This window comes from Manis pentadactyla, chromosome 10, assembly GCF_030020395.1.
Source record: "Manis pentadactyla isolate mManPen7 chromosome 10, mManPen7.hap1, whole genome shotgun sequence".
NCBI classification, from domain to species: Eukaryota; Metazoa; Chordata; class Mammalia; order Pholidota; family Manidae; genus Manis; species Manis pentadactyla.
Window position 1 is genome coordinate 67,295,666 of NC_080028.1, and position 15,054 is coordinate 67,310,719.

Below are 15,054 nucleotides of genomic sequence, written 5' to 3' on the forward strand. Positions count from 1 at the left end.
CAATCTGGATTCCTTGTATTTCTTTATTTTGTCTGATTGCTGTGGCTAGGACCTCCAGTACTATGTTAAATAACAGTGGAGAGAGTGGGCATCCCTTTCTAGTTCCCAATCTCAGAGGAAATGCTTTCAGCTTCTTGCTGTTCAATATAATGTTGGCTGTGGTTTTATCATAGATGGCCTTTATTATGTTGAGGTACTTGCCTTCTATTCCCATTTTGCTGAGAGTTTTTAACATGAATGGATGTTGAACTTTGTCAAATGCTTTTTCAGCATCTATGGAGATGATCATGTGGTTTTTGTCTTTCTTTTTGTTGATGTGGTGGATGATGTTGATGGACTTTCGAATGTTGTACCATCCTTGCATCCCTGGGATGAATCCCACTTGGTCATGGTATATGATCCTTTGGATGTATTGTTGAATTCGGTTTGCTAATTATTTTTTGAGTATTTTTGCATCTACGTTCATCAGGGATATTGGTCTGTAGTTTTCTTTTTTGGTGGGGTCTTTGCCTGGTTTTGGTATTAGGGTGATGTTAACTTCATAGAATGAGTTTGGGAGTATCCTCTCCTCCTCTATTTTTTGGAAAACTTTAAGGAGAATGGGTATTATGTCTTCCCTGTATGTCTGATAAAATTCCGAGGTAAATCCATCTGGCCCGGGGGTTTTGTTCTTTGGTAGTTTTTTGATTACTGCTTCAATTTCGTTGCTGGTAATTGGTCTGTTTAGATTTTCTGTTTCTTCCTGGGTCAATCTTGGAAGGTTATATTTTTCTAGGAAGTTGTCCATTTCTCCTAGGTTTCCCAGCTTGTTAGCATATAGGTTTTCATAGTATTCTCCAATAATTCTTTGCATTTCCGTGGGGTCCGTCGTGATTTTTCCTTTCTCGTTTCTGATACTGTTGATTTGTGTTGACTCTCTTTTCTTCTTAATAAGTCTGGCTAGAGGCTTATCTATTTTGTTTATTTTCTCGAAGAACCAGCTCTTGGTTTCATTGATTTTTGCTATTGTTTTATTCTTCTCAATTTTATTTATTTCTTCTCTGATCTTTATTATGTCCCTCCTTCTGCTGACCTTAGGCCTCATCTGTTCTTCTTTTTCCAATTTCGATAATTGTGACATTAGACCATTCATTTGGGATTGCTCTTCCTTTTTTAAATATGCTTGGATTGCTATATACTTTCCTCTTAAGACTGCTTTTGCTGTGTCCCACAGAAGTTGGGGCTTAGTGTTGTTGTTGTCATTTGTTTCCATATATTGCTGGATCTCCATTTTGATTTGGTCATTGATCCATTGATTATTTAGGAGCGTGTTGTTAAGCCTCCATGTGTTTGTGAGCCTCTTTGCTTTCTTTGTACAGTTTATTTCTAGTTTTATGCCTTTGTGGTCTGAAAAGTTGGTTGGTAGGATTTCAATCTTTTGGAATTTTCTGAGGCTCTTTTTGTGGCCTAGTATGTGGTCTATTCTGGAGAATGTTCCATGTGCACTTGAGAAGAATGTATATCCCGCTGCTTTTGGATGTAGAGTTCTATAGATGTCTATTAGGTCTATCTGCTCTACTGTGTTGTTCAGTGCTTCCGTGTCCTTACTTATTTTTTGCCCAGTGGATCTATCCTTTGGGGTGAGTGGTGTGTTGAAGTCTCCTAGAATGAATGCATTGCAGTCTACATCCCCCTTTAGTTCTGTTAGTATTTGTTTCACATATGCTGGTGCTCCTGTGTTGGGTGCATATATATTTAGAATGGTTTTATCCTCTTGTTTGACTGAGCCCTGTATCATTATGTAGTGTCCTTCTTTATCTCTTGTTACTTTCTTTGTTTTGAAGTCTATTTTGTCTGATATTAGTACTGCAACCCCTGCTTTCTTCTCACTGTTGTTTGCTTGAAATATGTTTTTCCATCCCTTGACTTTTAGTCTGTACATGTCTTTGGGTTTGAGGTGAGTTTCTTGTAAGCAGCATATAGATGGATCTTGCTTTTTTTCCATTCTGTTACTCTGTGTCTTTTGATTGGTGCATTCAACCCATTAACATTTAGGGTGACTATTGAAAGATATGTACTTATTGCCATTGCAGGCTTTAAATTCGTGGTTATGAAAGGTTCAAGGTTAGCCTCTTTAGTATCTTACTGCCTAACTTAGCTCGCTTATTGAGCTGTTATATACACTGTCTGGAGATTCTTTTCTTCTCTCCCTTCTTTTTCCTCCTCCTCGATTCTTCATATGTTGGGTGTTTTGTGCTGTGCTCTTTCTAGGAGTGCTCCCATCTAGAGCAGTCCCTGTAAGATGTTCTGTAGAGGTGGTTTGTGGAAAGCAAATTCCCTCAGCTTTTGTTTGTCTGGGAATTGTTTAATCCCACCATCATATTTGAATGATAGTCGTGCTGGATACAGTATCCTTGGTTCAAGGCCCTTCTGTTTCATTGTATTAAATATATCATGCCATTCTCTTCTGGCCTGTAGGGTTTCTGTTGAGAAATCTGACGTTAGCCTGATGGGTTTCCCTTTATAGGTGACTTTTTTCTCTCTAGCTGCCTTTAAAACTCTTTCCTTGTCCTTGATCTTTGCCATTTTAATTATTATGTGTCTTGGTTTTTCCCTTCTTGGATCCTTTCTGTTGGGGGTTCTGTGTATTTCTGTGGTCTGTTCGATTACTTCCTCCCCCAGTGTAGGGAAGTTTTCAGCAATTATTTTGTTCTAAGATACTTTCCATCTCTTTTCCTCTCTCTTCTTCTTCTGGGACCCCTATAATATGGATATTGTTCCTTTTGGATTGGTCACACAGTTCTCTTAATATTGTTTCATTCCTGGAGATCCTTTTGTCTCTCTCTATGTCAGCTTCTATGCGTTCCTGTTCTCTGATTTCAATTCCATCAATGGCCTCTTGCATCCTATCCATTCTGCTTATAAACCCTTCCAGAGTTTTTTTCATTTCTGCGATCTCCTTTCTGGCATCTGTGATCTCCTTCCGGACTTCATCCCATTTCTCTTGCGTATTTCTCTGCATCTCTGTCAGCATGTTTATGATTCTTATTTTGAATTCTTTTTCAGGAAGACTGGTTAGGTCTGTCTCCTTCTCTGGTGTTGTCTCTGTGATCTTTGTCTGCCTGTAGCTTTGCCTTTTCATGGTGATAGGAATAGTCTGCAGAACTGGGACGAGTGACGGCTGGAAGGACTTCCTTTCTTGTTGGTTTGTGGCCCTCCTCTCCTAGGAGAACAGCGACCTCTAGTGGCTTGTGTTGCGCAGCTGCGCGCAGACAGGGTTTCTGCTTCCTGCCCAGCTGCTATGGATTTAATCTCCGCTGTTGCTGTGGGCGTGGCCTGGCTCGGGCAGCTACTCCAAAATGGTGGAGTCGCGTTGGAGCAGGAGCTGCTGGGAGGCTATTTATCTCCGTAACGGGCCTCCCTGCCCCCTGCAGCCCAGGGGTTAGGGTGCCCAGAGATCCCGGATTCCCTACCTCTGGATTAAGTGACCCGCCCTGCCACTTTAAGACTTCCAAAAAGCACCTGCCAAAACAAAACAACGACCACCAAAAAAAAAAAAGAAAAAAAATTTTTAAATTAAAAAAAAAAAAAAAAGTTTTTAATTAAAAAAAAAAAAAGAAAAAGGTGGTCGTTCGTTTTTCTTTATTCTCCGGTGCCAGCCTCAGGCCTCTGCTCACCGGTCTTTCTGCCCTGTTTCCCTAGTATTGGGGTCCCTATCCCTTTAAGACTTCCAAAAAGTGCTCGCCAAAACAAAACAGCAGAAAAGCATAAAAAAAATGGTTGCGCCCTTTTCTTATGTCCTCTGTCGCCCAGCCTCCAGTGCCTGCTCACTGTTCTTGCTGCCCTGTTTTCCTAGTATCGAGCGCCCTGCACTCTGGCCCGGATGGCTGGGGCTGGGTGTTCGGCAGTCCTGGGCTCCGTCTCCCTCCCGCTCTGCCTGCTCTTCTCCCGCCGGGAGCTGGGGGGAGGGGCGCTCGGCTCCCGCGGGGCCGGGGCTTGTATCTTACCCCCTTCGCGAGGCGCTGGGTTCTCTCAGGTGCGGATGTGGTCTGGATATTGTCCTGTGTCCTCTGGTCTTTATTCTAGGAAGGGTTGTCTTTGTTATATTTTCATAGATATATGTTGTTTTGGGAGGAGATTTCCGCTGCTCTACTCACGCCGCCATCTTCCGCCCCTCTCCCCTACCCTATCTTTATTATCCTAAAACCTTTATATAGTTTTCTTGAATCATCTCTACTTTTGGTCCTTTTCTTACTTAGTTCTGGACAATTTGTGTAATAATTTGTCTCTTCTCCTCTCTGTTCTGTACAATGGATTAAACCAATTTTATAAAATCCCATTTAAATTTACTTGCTTGTTTATATATTTATGTATTCTTATTTAGAGCTCTAAGTAATCCATGTACCCGGGGCTTTGAAACAATAGGAATTTCAGGATTTTGCAAACTCTTCAGAAAATTAATATATCATTTCTACAGAACTGTTAATACATTTATGCCAACAGGAGAGCAATTAATAATAAAACATTCTATAACATCCATTTTAAAGGAAAATTTTGCTACAAACTAAAATGAAAGCAGCTTTAAAACTCACTCATATATAAAGTCCAATGTTTTGTTTCAAGGATATGGAATTAGTTTCAGAAGTGGCTTTTCTGGGAGGAAAATGGGGATGATTTCCTCTCAAATTTAAGTACTTCCTTGAACCCATTCTTTATTAAATCGCCTGTATAAATTAATGAAAAAATGGGCTACTGTATTACTTAAATAACAAACAAAATTTGAAACATTTTCTAAGTGTTTTCTGCATTTTTTGTACAGGGACTCTGTCCAGAAAGCCTTATAAGCCAGGAATATTTAGTACTCAATGTAGCAGATATGACAGATGCACAGATTTTCTATGCAGTAAGATAAAGAAAATAACTTAAACATGAAAAAATCCATAATGCATTGGATAAGAAAAATGAATTGTTAAACAATACTTTTTCATTGTCCTGTGAATATTGTTCCTTTGATCAGAATGGATTATTATATTATCAAAATAGTTTGAAAGAGTATCATCTTTACATTTTCTAGACCACACAGCCTTTTCTGCCCTCTAATACACCTATTCCTGCCCCTAGGGACATACCAGGATGTCTGAAAGAAGGACTGGGAGCTAGCAGTTATAACGTGAAAAAGCTTCACAGTTAAGCCCTGACATAGCAGCCTGTTTGAAAATGACTGCTCTAAAGGATAAAATATTCCATAATATTCATAAAGAGAAAAAAAGTAAGGAAGCAATGTTTAACAGCCTTTTCTTTTAGTTTTTCCCTACAATTACTCAAAAGATAAAAGTAGAAAATATGTTTGATTAAATTTTTCTTCTATTTTTTTCCCAACATAAGAGCATATAATCCAAAAGTATACCTAGCCCTGGAATTTATGTTGCTTAGAGGAATGTAGTAGAGGATAAATGTAGACAGTGAGTAAAGACCACATTATGTTTTTGTGTTGAAGAAACGAGTAGGCAGTTTCACCCTAATGCCAAAGGTGGGGTGAATCCACCCTAACATTTCTACCCTTGCTTCACTTGAATCAGGATGCAAAGTCTTGCTTTTCCTATTCCCATTTTCTTTCTCTTCCAGAGAAATTCAGTCCTAAAACCATTAAATAAGTCAGAACAAGGCAGTCATCCATACAGAGAGGAGCCACATGTTACATGTTAGATCCTAAGCAGGTTGACAAGGGACCCATACACTGTGCAGTGGACATAGGGAGATGGCCCAAGCAGGGTGAGCACAGTGTCCACATGGGGGTATGGCCTTGTGTGGAAGTTAGAGGCTTCATGGAGTAAGTTCAGTGTCCATGCTTGAGCTCAGGCTTAGAATGTCAGAGATCAGGATGAAGGGATGTCCATGCAGGGGTGGCTCAGTGTAAGGTGTCTCAGCCCATATTAGGTGAGGAGAGCATCAATATGTGGTGGGAAAGAGATGCCTGGCATAGAGTATCAGCATCTGAGCAGGTGAGGAAGGCATCCTTGGAGGGATGGTCTGGCACTGGTTGTTGGAGCCCAAGCTGAAGGAGGAGAGGATTCACATAGAGGGGTGGTTTGGCAAGAGGTAATAAAACTTAATCAGGAAAGGAGGCCTCCGCGTTTAGGGACAACCTCACTTGAGATGCTGGAGCCCAAACTAGATGAAGGCTTTAATGTGGAGTAGGTGGCCTGGCATGGGAAATATCAAAGTCCTAGTGGAGTAAGGAGAGATTCCGTACATTGGAGAAACCCAGAGCTGTGTTTCAGAGTCTGAGCAGGGTGGGAGGGGTTCAAGTGGAGGATCAACCTGTACGTTGCCCAATTAAATTTGAATTTCAGATAAATAAAAAATATTTTTAGTATATCTCAAATATTGCATGGTATATACACATCCAAAAAAAAAAAGATTTGTTGCTTTCTGAAATTTAATTTAACAAGGCAGCAGATATGTCTGTTTGCTAAATCTGGCAACTCAACCACCCTGGTATGTGGAAAGAAGAAAACAAGCAAGAATTTTGTCACAAATCGGAATTAGGGATATTAGGACTTAGGGATTTCAATAAACATAGATGTAAATATTTGATTATGTACGTGTATTTCCTAGTTCTGAGATGGCCTTGGAGCAGTGGTTCCCCTGTCCCCAAAGCAGTGAGCACAACTAGCACCCAGATCATGGTTTTTCCAAATTCTAGCCTTCACTTAAAGGAATCAGGGCTTATCAAACAAAGGCTGGAGTCCAGAGCTGGGGCAGGGGGAAATAGAAAACAAACCCAGAGCATATTTAATGCCAAGCAAGGAAGTACTCAAAGAGTTATGGGGCATGAAAAGAACACAGAAGCCACTTTAAAGGGCTGTCATTGGTCAAACCTGGGATAATTTGAGCACCAAAATAATAATAGTAATCAATATAAATTAATAAGTGAGTAAATTAAAAATTTGATGGGAACAGTGTATTTACATAATTCCAAAGTAACTCTTTATAAAAATGCTTAATTACTAAGTGGGAAAGAGTGACTTAATCATGGAGCATCCAGGAAGACACTACCCTAATAACAAGGTCAAAGTAAACATCATCAGCAATGGAAAAATCAAAACCAGAATCTTGCACCCCTGAGAGGAAGCAGTGAGAAGAGCATAACATTGCATCCGTGGTATTCTTACCAAATATGTATAACCTAGTCCAATCACAAAAGCTCATGAATGTCGTATAAAGAATGAAGAACTGCCCCAGTCTGAAGAAAATATACATGAAAACTAAATGTTATGTATGATTCTAAACATGATTCTTTTGCCCACAGAACACTATAAACACACCTGGGAAAAACTGAGTGAGGTCCTAAGAGTAGTTGGTAGGAATTGCAACGATGTTAATTTCCTGATTTTGATGGTTGTATTATTGTTATGTAGAAGAAAGTCCTTATTTGTAAGAAATACTGTTTACTCTGGGATGATGACTTATCAGATTGACAAATTGCATTGAAATTATTCAAAATAAAAGTTATTTGTACTGTACTGCAGCTTTTTTTGTAAGAGGGATTCTTTAAAATTTTTTTAAATGTCTTTAAAAAAATGCAAAATCTAAGGAAAGCAAATCAGTTTGAAGATTCCTGTTATAGTTAAGGGGTGAGATGAGGTTCATACTGGAGTATTTGTAAGAGAAATAGAGATGATGATGCAAATTTGATTAATATTTATGGAGCAAAATTAGCATGTCTTAGAGATCAATTTGACATAGTGGTGAGAAGAAAAGAGTCTAATATAAATATCAGGTTTGGGGTTTTGGGTGACTACGGGTACAATTTTTTGAGATAGAATTATATGAAGAGAAGAAGCTGTGGAAAATAGACAAAAGGTCCACTTTTGATCATAATTAACTTTAAACACCCATTTAACATCTGAGCAGATAAGACTAGTAAGCTTAAGGTACAGATCAGGGCTGTATTTCTGAGTCATTATAATATAGATAAGGCTAAAATTATATATATAAAATAATGAAGAACTCACCTAGGTACAATGCATAGGAAGAAAAGAATAGTATATCAAGAATGGAATCCTAGGAAAAATAAAAGGGAAATAAAGACAATGAAGAAACAGAGAGGGATAAGAAGAAGAAGCTGGCACCCTAGTGAACCCTTTCATTAAAGTATGCTCACTGAATTTGCAATATGATGATCATTAGTGACCTGAGAGAAGTTTCAGAGCAATGGTAGAGTAACAATCAGATTTTCACAGGTTGAAAGTGAATGGAAAGTCAAAATATCTTTCTGTCAAGAAGCTTGGTTGAGGAATTTCCAGTTTAAAATAGCATTCTACTGGCAGGTTCCAACAAAGCTTCTCCTAGTTTTCCATTAAAATGCTAATAAAAAATCTTCCACCTAGTATCAACAAATTGACATATCATCAATTATTTTTTAGTGGTAACTTTGTGCCAGTCATTGCACCATGCAGGGCAATATGATAGATATACTTCCTGCCCTCTTTGAACTTACAGTCTAGCTAAGAAGAAAACTATTATTTCAAAATTATACTTGTTTAAAGTTCTATGAATTTTAGTATTAATGTTTGGAGCTCTTGTAAGTGGCATTTTTTAAATTTTTTGTTTTTCATCTGTCAATTGGAATGTGGAAACCTTACCATCATTTGGATCCCTTTACAGTTTCCCATATATCCTATATATTTATCCTCTATGTTATATCTACATGCTTGGGAAATGTCACCAATGCTATACTTTTTTATTTCAACTCTCAAATATATTTTAAATAACACAACAGAAGATTAGTCTATTATATTTACAAATAATCTATTATATTTACCATTTAGTGGCTCTCCTTTCATTCCTGATATTGCAAGTTCTTCTACTATTATTTACCCTCTATATGAATTGCCTTAGGATTCCTCCAGTTGAAAATGTTTATATTCTTTATTTTTGAAGATTATTTTCCTTGGATATAGAATTATTTCTTAACAGTTCTTTCCTTTTAGCACTTCAAAAATATTGTGTCTCTTTCTTCTGGCTCTATAGTTTCTGATGAGAAATCCATAGTCATTTAACTCCTCAATAACATATAGGTAATGTTACTTTGCTCTGATTATTTCAAGATTTTACTTTTTTTGTCTTTGATTTTCAGCAGTTTGATTATAATGTGTCTGAACATAGATTTCATGAGTTTATTCTGTTTGATGTATACTCAGCTTCTTGAATCTGTAGGTTTGTATTTTTTCAAAACTTGAGGTGTGTGTTTTTCCAAACTTGAGAACTTTTCAGTCATTATTTCTTTATATATATATTTTAGTACCACATTCTCTTCTCCTTCTGGGACTCTAATGACATCAATGTTAGACTTTTTGTTACTGTCCTACATGTTTCCTAAGGGTCTCTTCATATTTTAAAAAAGTCTTTGTTCTCTCTACCTTTCAGGTTGGATCATTTCCATTTGCTCTCTTGTTTTTATGTTTGCAGACTTTTACCTTTGTCATCTGTCTTTTACTATTGAGCTCTTCCAGTGAGTTAGATTTTTTCCATCTTTAAATTTTTTTTAATTGAAGTGTAGTTGATATACAATATTATATTGGTTTCAAGTATACAACACAGTGATTCAACAGTTACATACATTATTAAATCTTCACCCAAACTAGTGCAGTTACTGTCAACATAGAAGATGTTACAGAGCTAGTGACTATATTCTCCATGTTGCCCTTCCATCCCCAGGACCAGCTTACATTATGATTGACATTTTTGTGCCTCTTTATCCTCCTCACCCTTTCCACTCCTTCCCCCCAACCCCTCCCCCATGTTAACAACCCTTACTTCTCAATGTCTATGAGTCTACTGCTATATCATTCATTTTGTTTTGTTTTGTTTTTAGATTCCACATGTAAGTGAAATCACATTATTATTTGTCTTTTTCCACCTGGCTTATTTCATTTAGCATAGTACCCTCTAGGTCCATCCATGTTGCCACAAATGACAGGATTCCTTCATTTTTAATGACTGAATAATATTCCATTGTGTATATGTACCACTTCTTCTTTATCCATTCATCTATTGATGGGCACTTTGGTTGCTTCCACAACTTGGCTATTGTAAATGTGGCAATAAACATTGGGGTGCATATATTTTTCAAATCAGAAATTTTGTTTCCTTCATGTAAATTGCTAGTAGTGGAGTTACTCAGTCATATGATATTTCTATTTTTAGTTTTTTGAGGAACCTCCATACTATTTTCCATAGTGGCTGCACCAATTTACATTCCCACCAACAGTGTAGGAGGGCTCCCTTTTCTCCACATCCTTGCCAACACTTGTTATTCTTGTCTTTTGGATAGTGGCCATTCTGACTGGCATGAGGTGACATCTCATTGTGGTTTTGATTTGTATTTCTCTTATGATTAGTGATGTGGAGCATCTTTTCATGTGCCTGTTGGCCGTCTGTATTTCTTCTTTGGAGAAGTGTCTGTTCAGGTCCTCTGTCCATTTTTCAATTGGTTTATTGTTTCTTTGGCAGTGAGGCATATGAGTTCTTTATATATTTTGGATGTTAACCCTTTATCAGACAAATCACTTATGAATATATTCTCCCACACTGTTAGGTTGATTTTGGTTTTTTTTGTGTTTTTTTTTTGTTGAGACCCTGAAGCAGACAACCCAGCCAAGCCATGCCTGGACTCCTCATCACAGAAACTGTGAGATAATATATGTGTGTTGCTTTAAGTTGTTAAGTTTGTGGTAATTTGCAAAACAGCATAGAAAAGGAAACAAAATACCACTGAAAAAGACGGACACATGATCTATATGAGAAACTCAAAAAAAGAAAACCAAACAAATGGCAAAAGAAAAATGCTCATCAGAATAATACTGCCATGGAACAGATAAAAAATGAGACCAGAAAAGCCATCTTTAAAAAAACGTAATAAAGCAACTTAAAATAACAGATCAAAGCAAAGAAACCGAGGTCAAGGAAGATGCGACAAGACAACAGAAGATAAAACCACTAGCAGAACATAGGAAAACCTTAATAGGAAAAAGTAAAACCATTACAAAGGAGAAGATCACATTGAAAATTGCACAAAGAATGAAAAAGGCTGGGAAAAACAGTAAAGGATATGTCATGACTGAAAAATACTAGCAAGGAATTTAAAAGATTAAGAAAAATTATAAATGAACATTGATAAATCAGGTTTAATGTACAAATACTTGGATGCCTCAAGATGCCAAAATAGTAGAACAGAAAATAAAGCTACAGATAGATATTTGAGGAAATAATAAAAAAAGCTTCAGAAGTACTTTCTTTAACAATTAAAGTGCATACTATGGAAAGTAAATTGGTGCAGTCACTATGGAAAACAGTTAGGAGGAACCACCTAAAACTAAAAATAGAGCTGTCCCAGGGTAGAACAATTTTGCTTCTGGAAATATATCTGAAGAAAACAAAAGCACTAGCTCAAAAAGACATTCATACTTCCATGTTCACTGCAGCATTATTTACAATAGCCAAGGTAGGGAAACCACTTAAGTGTCCATCAGTGGATGGCTGGAAAAAACAAAATGTGGTATATATGTGAAATGTAATACTATTCAACCATAAAAAAGAAATAAATATTGCCATTTGCAACATGGATGGGCCTTGAGGGAATTATGCTAATAAATGAAATAAGACAGAGAAAGAGAAATACCATTTGATCTCACTTGTATATGAAATCCCCCCCAAAAAAAATCAAGCTTGCAGATACAGAAAACAGATCAGTGGCTGCCAGAGTTGGGGGGTTTGGCAAAATGGATGAAAAGAATCAAAGGTACAAATTTCCACTGAGTTATAGTATAAATAATCCATAAGGATGTAATATATAGCATGAAGACTATAGTACCTACAGTATTGTGTGTGTGTGTGTGTGTGTGTGTGTGTGTGTACACACACACACATATATATATACTATGTTGTATATTTGAAAGTTATTAAGAGAGTAGATCTTAAAAATTTTCATCTCAAGAAAAATATTTGAAACTATGTGGTGACAGATGTTAACTAGACTTATTGTGCTGATCATTTCACACTATATACAAATGCTGAGTCATTACGTGTACACCTGAAATATAATGATATATATTAATTATACCTCAGCTTAAAAATAAGTAAAATAAAAACAACCTTGTAAAGAAAAAAATTTAAAAAGCGCATACTATGTGCCTGGAAAAAGCAACACAATATAGTCACCATTTGAACATTGCCTAGTAAGTTATAGGAAAAGAAATCCTTTAAATATCCAAACAAAAATGTGAAATAGCTCATTAGAGAGTTTAATGTTTCTGGGTTTAGTCAGGAAAACATTTACTCTAAGTATTCTGACAATTTAGTATTCAACATAGGAAATACAGCTTCCATGAATGCTGTAAACTGTAGGGCAGCATAGAACAGAAAATTTGCCATGAAAGGGCAGTTAACTATGCTCTAAAAGTCAGAGAAGACATTGAAGACCTCTTAACTTCAAACACCAACAGGTGTTTCATAAAACGTGGCTATCAAAAGATTGCCAGGAAATTGCTGCAATTTTCAAGAATCTTTGAGAAAGCTCCTACTAATCATCTCAGTGTTCAGCAGCTAAGCAGATGGTTTCCCATTCTACCAAGAAGCCACTGTGAATCTCACATTCGTTCAGGTCTCTGGCTAAGTCACGTTTGAGAATAGTGGTCTCCACTTCTCTTAAGTCTTCCAACTGTCACTTGCACTCCTGTCATTGGAAAACGCTAACCTGAAGCAGCTATGCAGAGAAAGGAATTCACAGAAAGGTAGGTAGTTCCCAGTTTCAGCTCTGCAATACAGAATCAGCTTTACACTGGTGTGATAGTAACTGCTGCTTGGCAATTGACAATCCTGCCTAGGGTGAAAATTCAGGCTGGCGTCAAACAATAACAGGCATTGCTCAGGGAAAGTGGAGGGATCCTAAATAGACCTTAATGCAAGAGGTGTCAACCAAGAACTTGTATACAGCCAAATCTATTATTCAAGTATAAGCAAATTGGCAAATATTGTGGAAACATGCAGTAACTTGTGGTGTATAGTTCTCATGAGCACTTCCTGAAAAAACTCCTAGAGGATGACTTTCGTGAAAAAGGAGAGAGGACTGGCAAAATAAAAAGCTGCACTGAAAGAAATATCCATAAGCCTTGAATCTTAACTGACTGATGAAGACTAAAACAAATCTGAATATATAATTACAAAAAATATAAATAAAAATAAATTGTGGCAATATACAAATGATGTAATTAGTGAAACTTGGGAGGAGAAGAGAGAGGTGGAAAAATGTGCTTAATTTTCTCATTTTTTTTGTACCCACAGGTCAAAATAAATTATTTAAGGCTGATAAACAAATCAATAGAGATGCAAGTAAATATAAATGTGTTTAAATATTTAATCAAATGCAAAAGTATAAGAAGAATATAATCAATGAAATTTAGTGATGAGAAATGAAGGAAAATGCCAAGAGGAAACATACTGACTGCATCATTGCTCATACTATCATCAATAGATGCACATACACAGAATGAAGTACAGAAAATATAAACTACATGGTAAAAGATTTTTTAAAAGGAGCCCTAAAGTAGAAATCATACATAAAATATGAAGTAATAAATAAGGCCAAGCTCAAAAGCCTAAATAGCCTCAAAGATCCAATAGTAGTTCAGTTCATGTCCAAGGTGCCTGAAAAGTGATTTCTAAGTTTTCCTCTAAAGGTAGTGTCATTGCAAAATAAAACCCCTGGTTGCCACTGTGTGAAAATTAATTTATCCTCCCACTCTCCTTCCTAGTGGAACCCAGGAATGATTATCTAATCTTGGAAAAGAAATTTATTCCCTGAAAAGTATTGTGATAACATTAGACTAGATAGAAAAAACAATTCCAGGCCATAAAGTTGATTTTGCCTTTCAGGAAATGAAGAGCAACTGAAAACTTCTGAAAATACTAATTGAATGAGGAAAGTGAGTAGATTCAGATCAATTTGGAATGATCTAGGGGGAGAAATAAGAGATGAAAATAAGGGATGTTATTGAATCCTAGAATATTGCAGCTGGAACAGTCTTTAGAGGGCAGAAGTGAAGTGAGTTATAGGTGACACAGTTATTCAGAGATAGAATTATACTAGAATCCACATGTCTTCACTCCTATACTTCCATGTTCTCTCAAGCCAACCAGGCTGACTTTTCCTAAAAAAGAATATCTTGTTCTTTATGACTGGCTACCGGTTGGAGGGGGGACATCAAAGATGACGGGATTATGCCTGAGAATTAGGAGAATGATGTCATTATTATTGGAAAAATTATCCTCATTTTTAGAGAAAGAAGAAATTTTATGTAATTCTTTATGGACTTTCTTTCTCTTTCTAGGTAATGCAGATCATGATGAAGCCATATGTATATATTGTTGCTTTTTATTTATTGAACGATTTAATTACATTGTGTGAAATCGAGCTTTCAGTTGCTTCCCTATTTACAGATTACCGATTTTGGTATCCAAGATGGGAAGTGCCCCGGCCAATTGTGTGTGATCCACTGTGCATATTTGTAATCTTACTGAGAATGATACGTTTTTCAATATGTACCATAATTGTATTGCTCATACAGTCTCAGTTTCCAAATACATTATTGGAACAACAGTTGGTATATGCCTCTGGGGTAGCTGAAGGGAAGCCAGAACATGAAGAGATAGAGGTAGAGCTGGAGGAAGACGTGGAAAAGGAGGAGGACATACTGGAGGAAGAGGAAGAGGAAGAGGAAGAGGCACAGTGAAGAGGAAGGGAGGAGGTTGAGGAAGAAGAGGCAGTACAAGATTTATCATAGGATAGAACAACAAAAAAAGGCAAAAAATGTAAAAAATAAAACACTGAGCTTTAAGAAGAAAGACTGGTCACACCACTGTTGCAATACCTTTTATTTCTTTCTCTTTCCCATACTTATTCAACACATTTAAGTTTAAAAAACAAAGACACAAATTAAAAACATGTATTTTATAGTAAGTATTGAAAGACAAGCTCTTGAAACACTAAGATCAAATAAAGATGTGATGATA

The 15,054-nt window shown here is 36.8% G+C and overlaps 1 protein-coding gene across 1 annotated transcript in view; it reads left to right on the top strand.

Annotated features, from left to right (window-relative positions):
- Positions 1-14,825, top strand: part of LOC130679351 (GLIPR1-like protein 2) — a 49,244-nt gene extending 34,419 nt beyond the window's left edge. The window contains 3 exon segments of the mRNA XM_057487953.1: positions 4,797-4,882; positions 14,373-14,399; positions 14,482-14,825. Coding sequence (XP_057343936.1) covers positions 4,797-4,882; positions 14,373-14,399; positions 14,482-14,825 — 457 coding nt within the window.
- Positions 14,826-15,054: the final 229 nt, after the last annotated feature.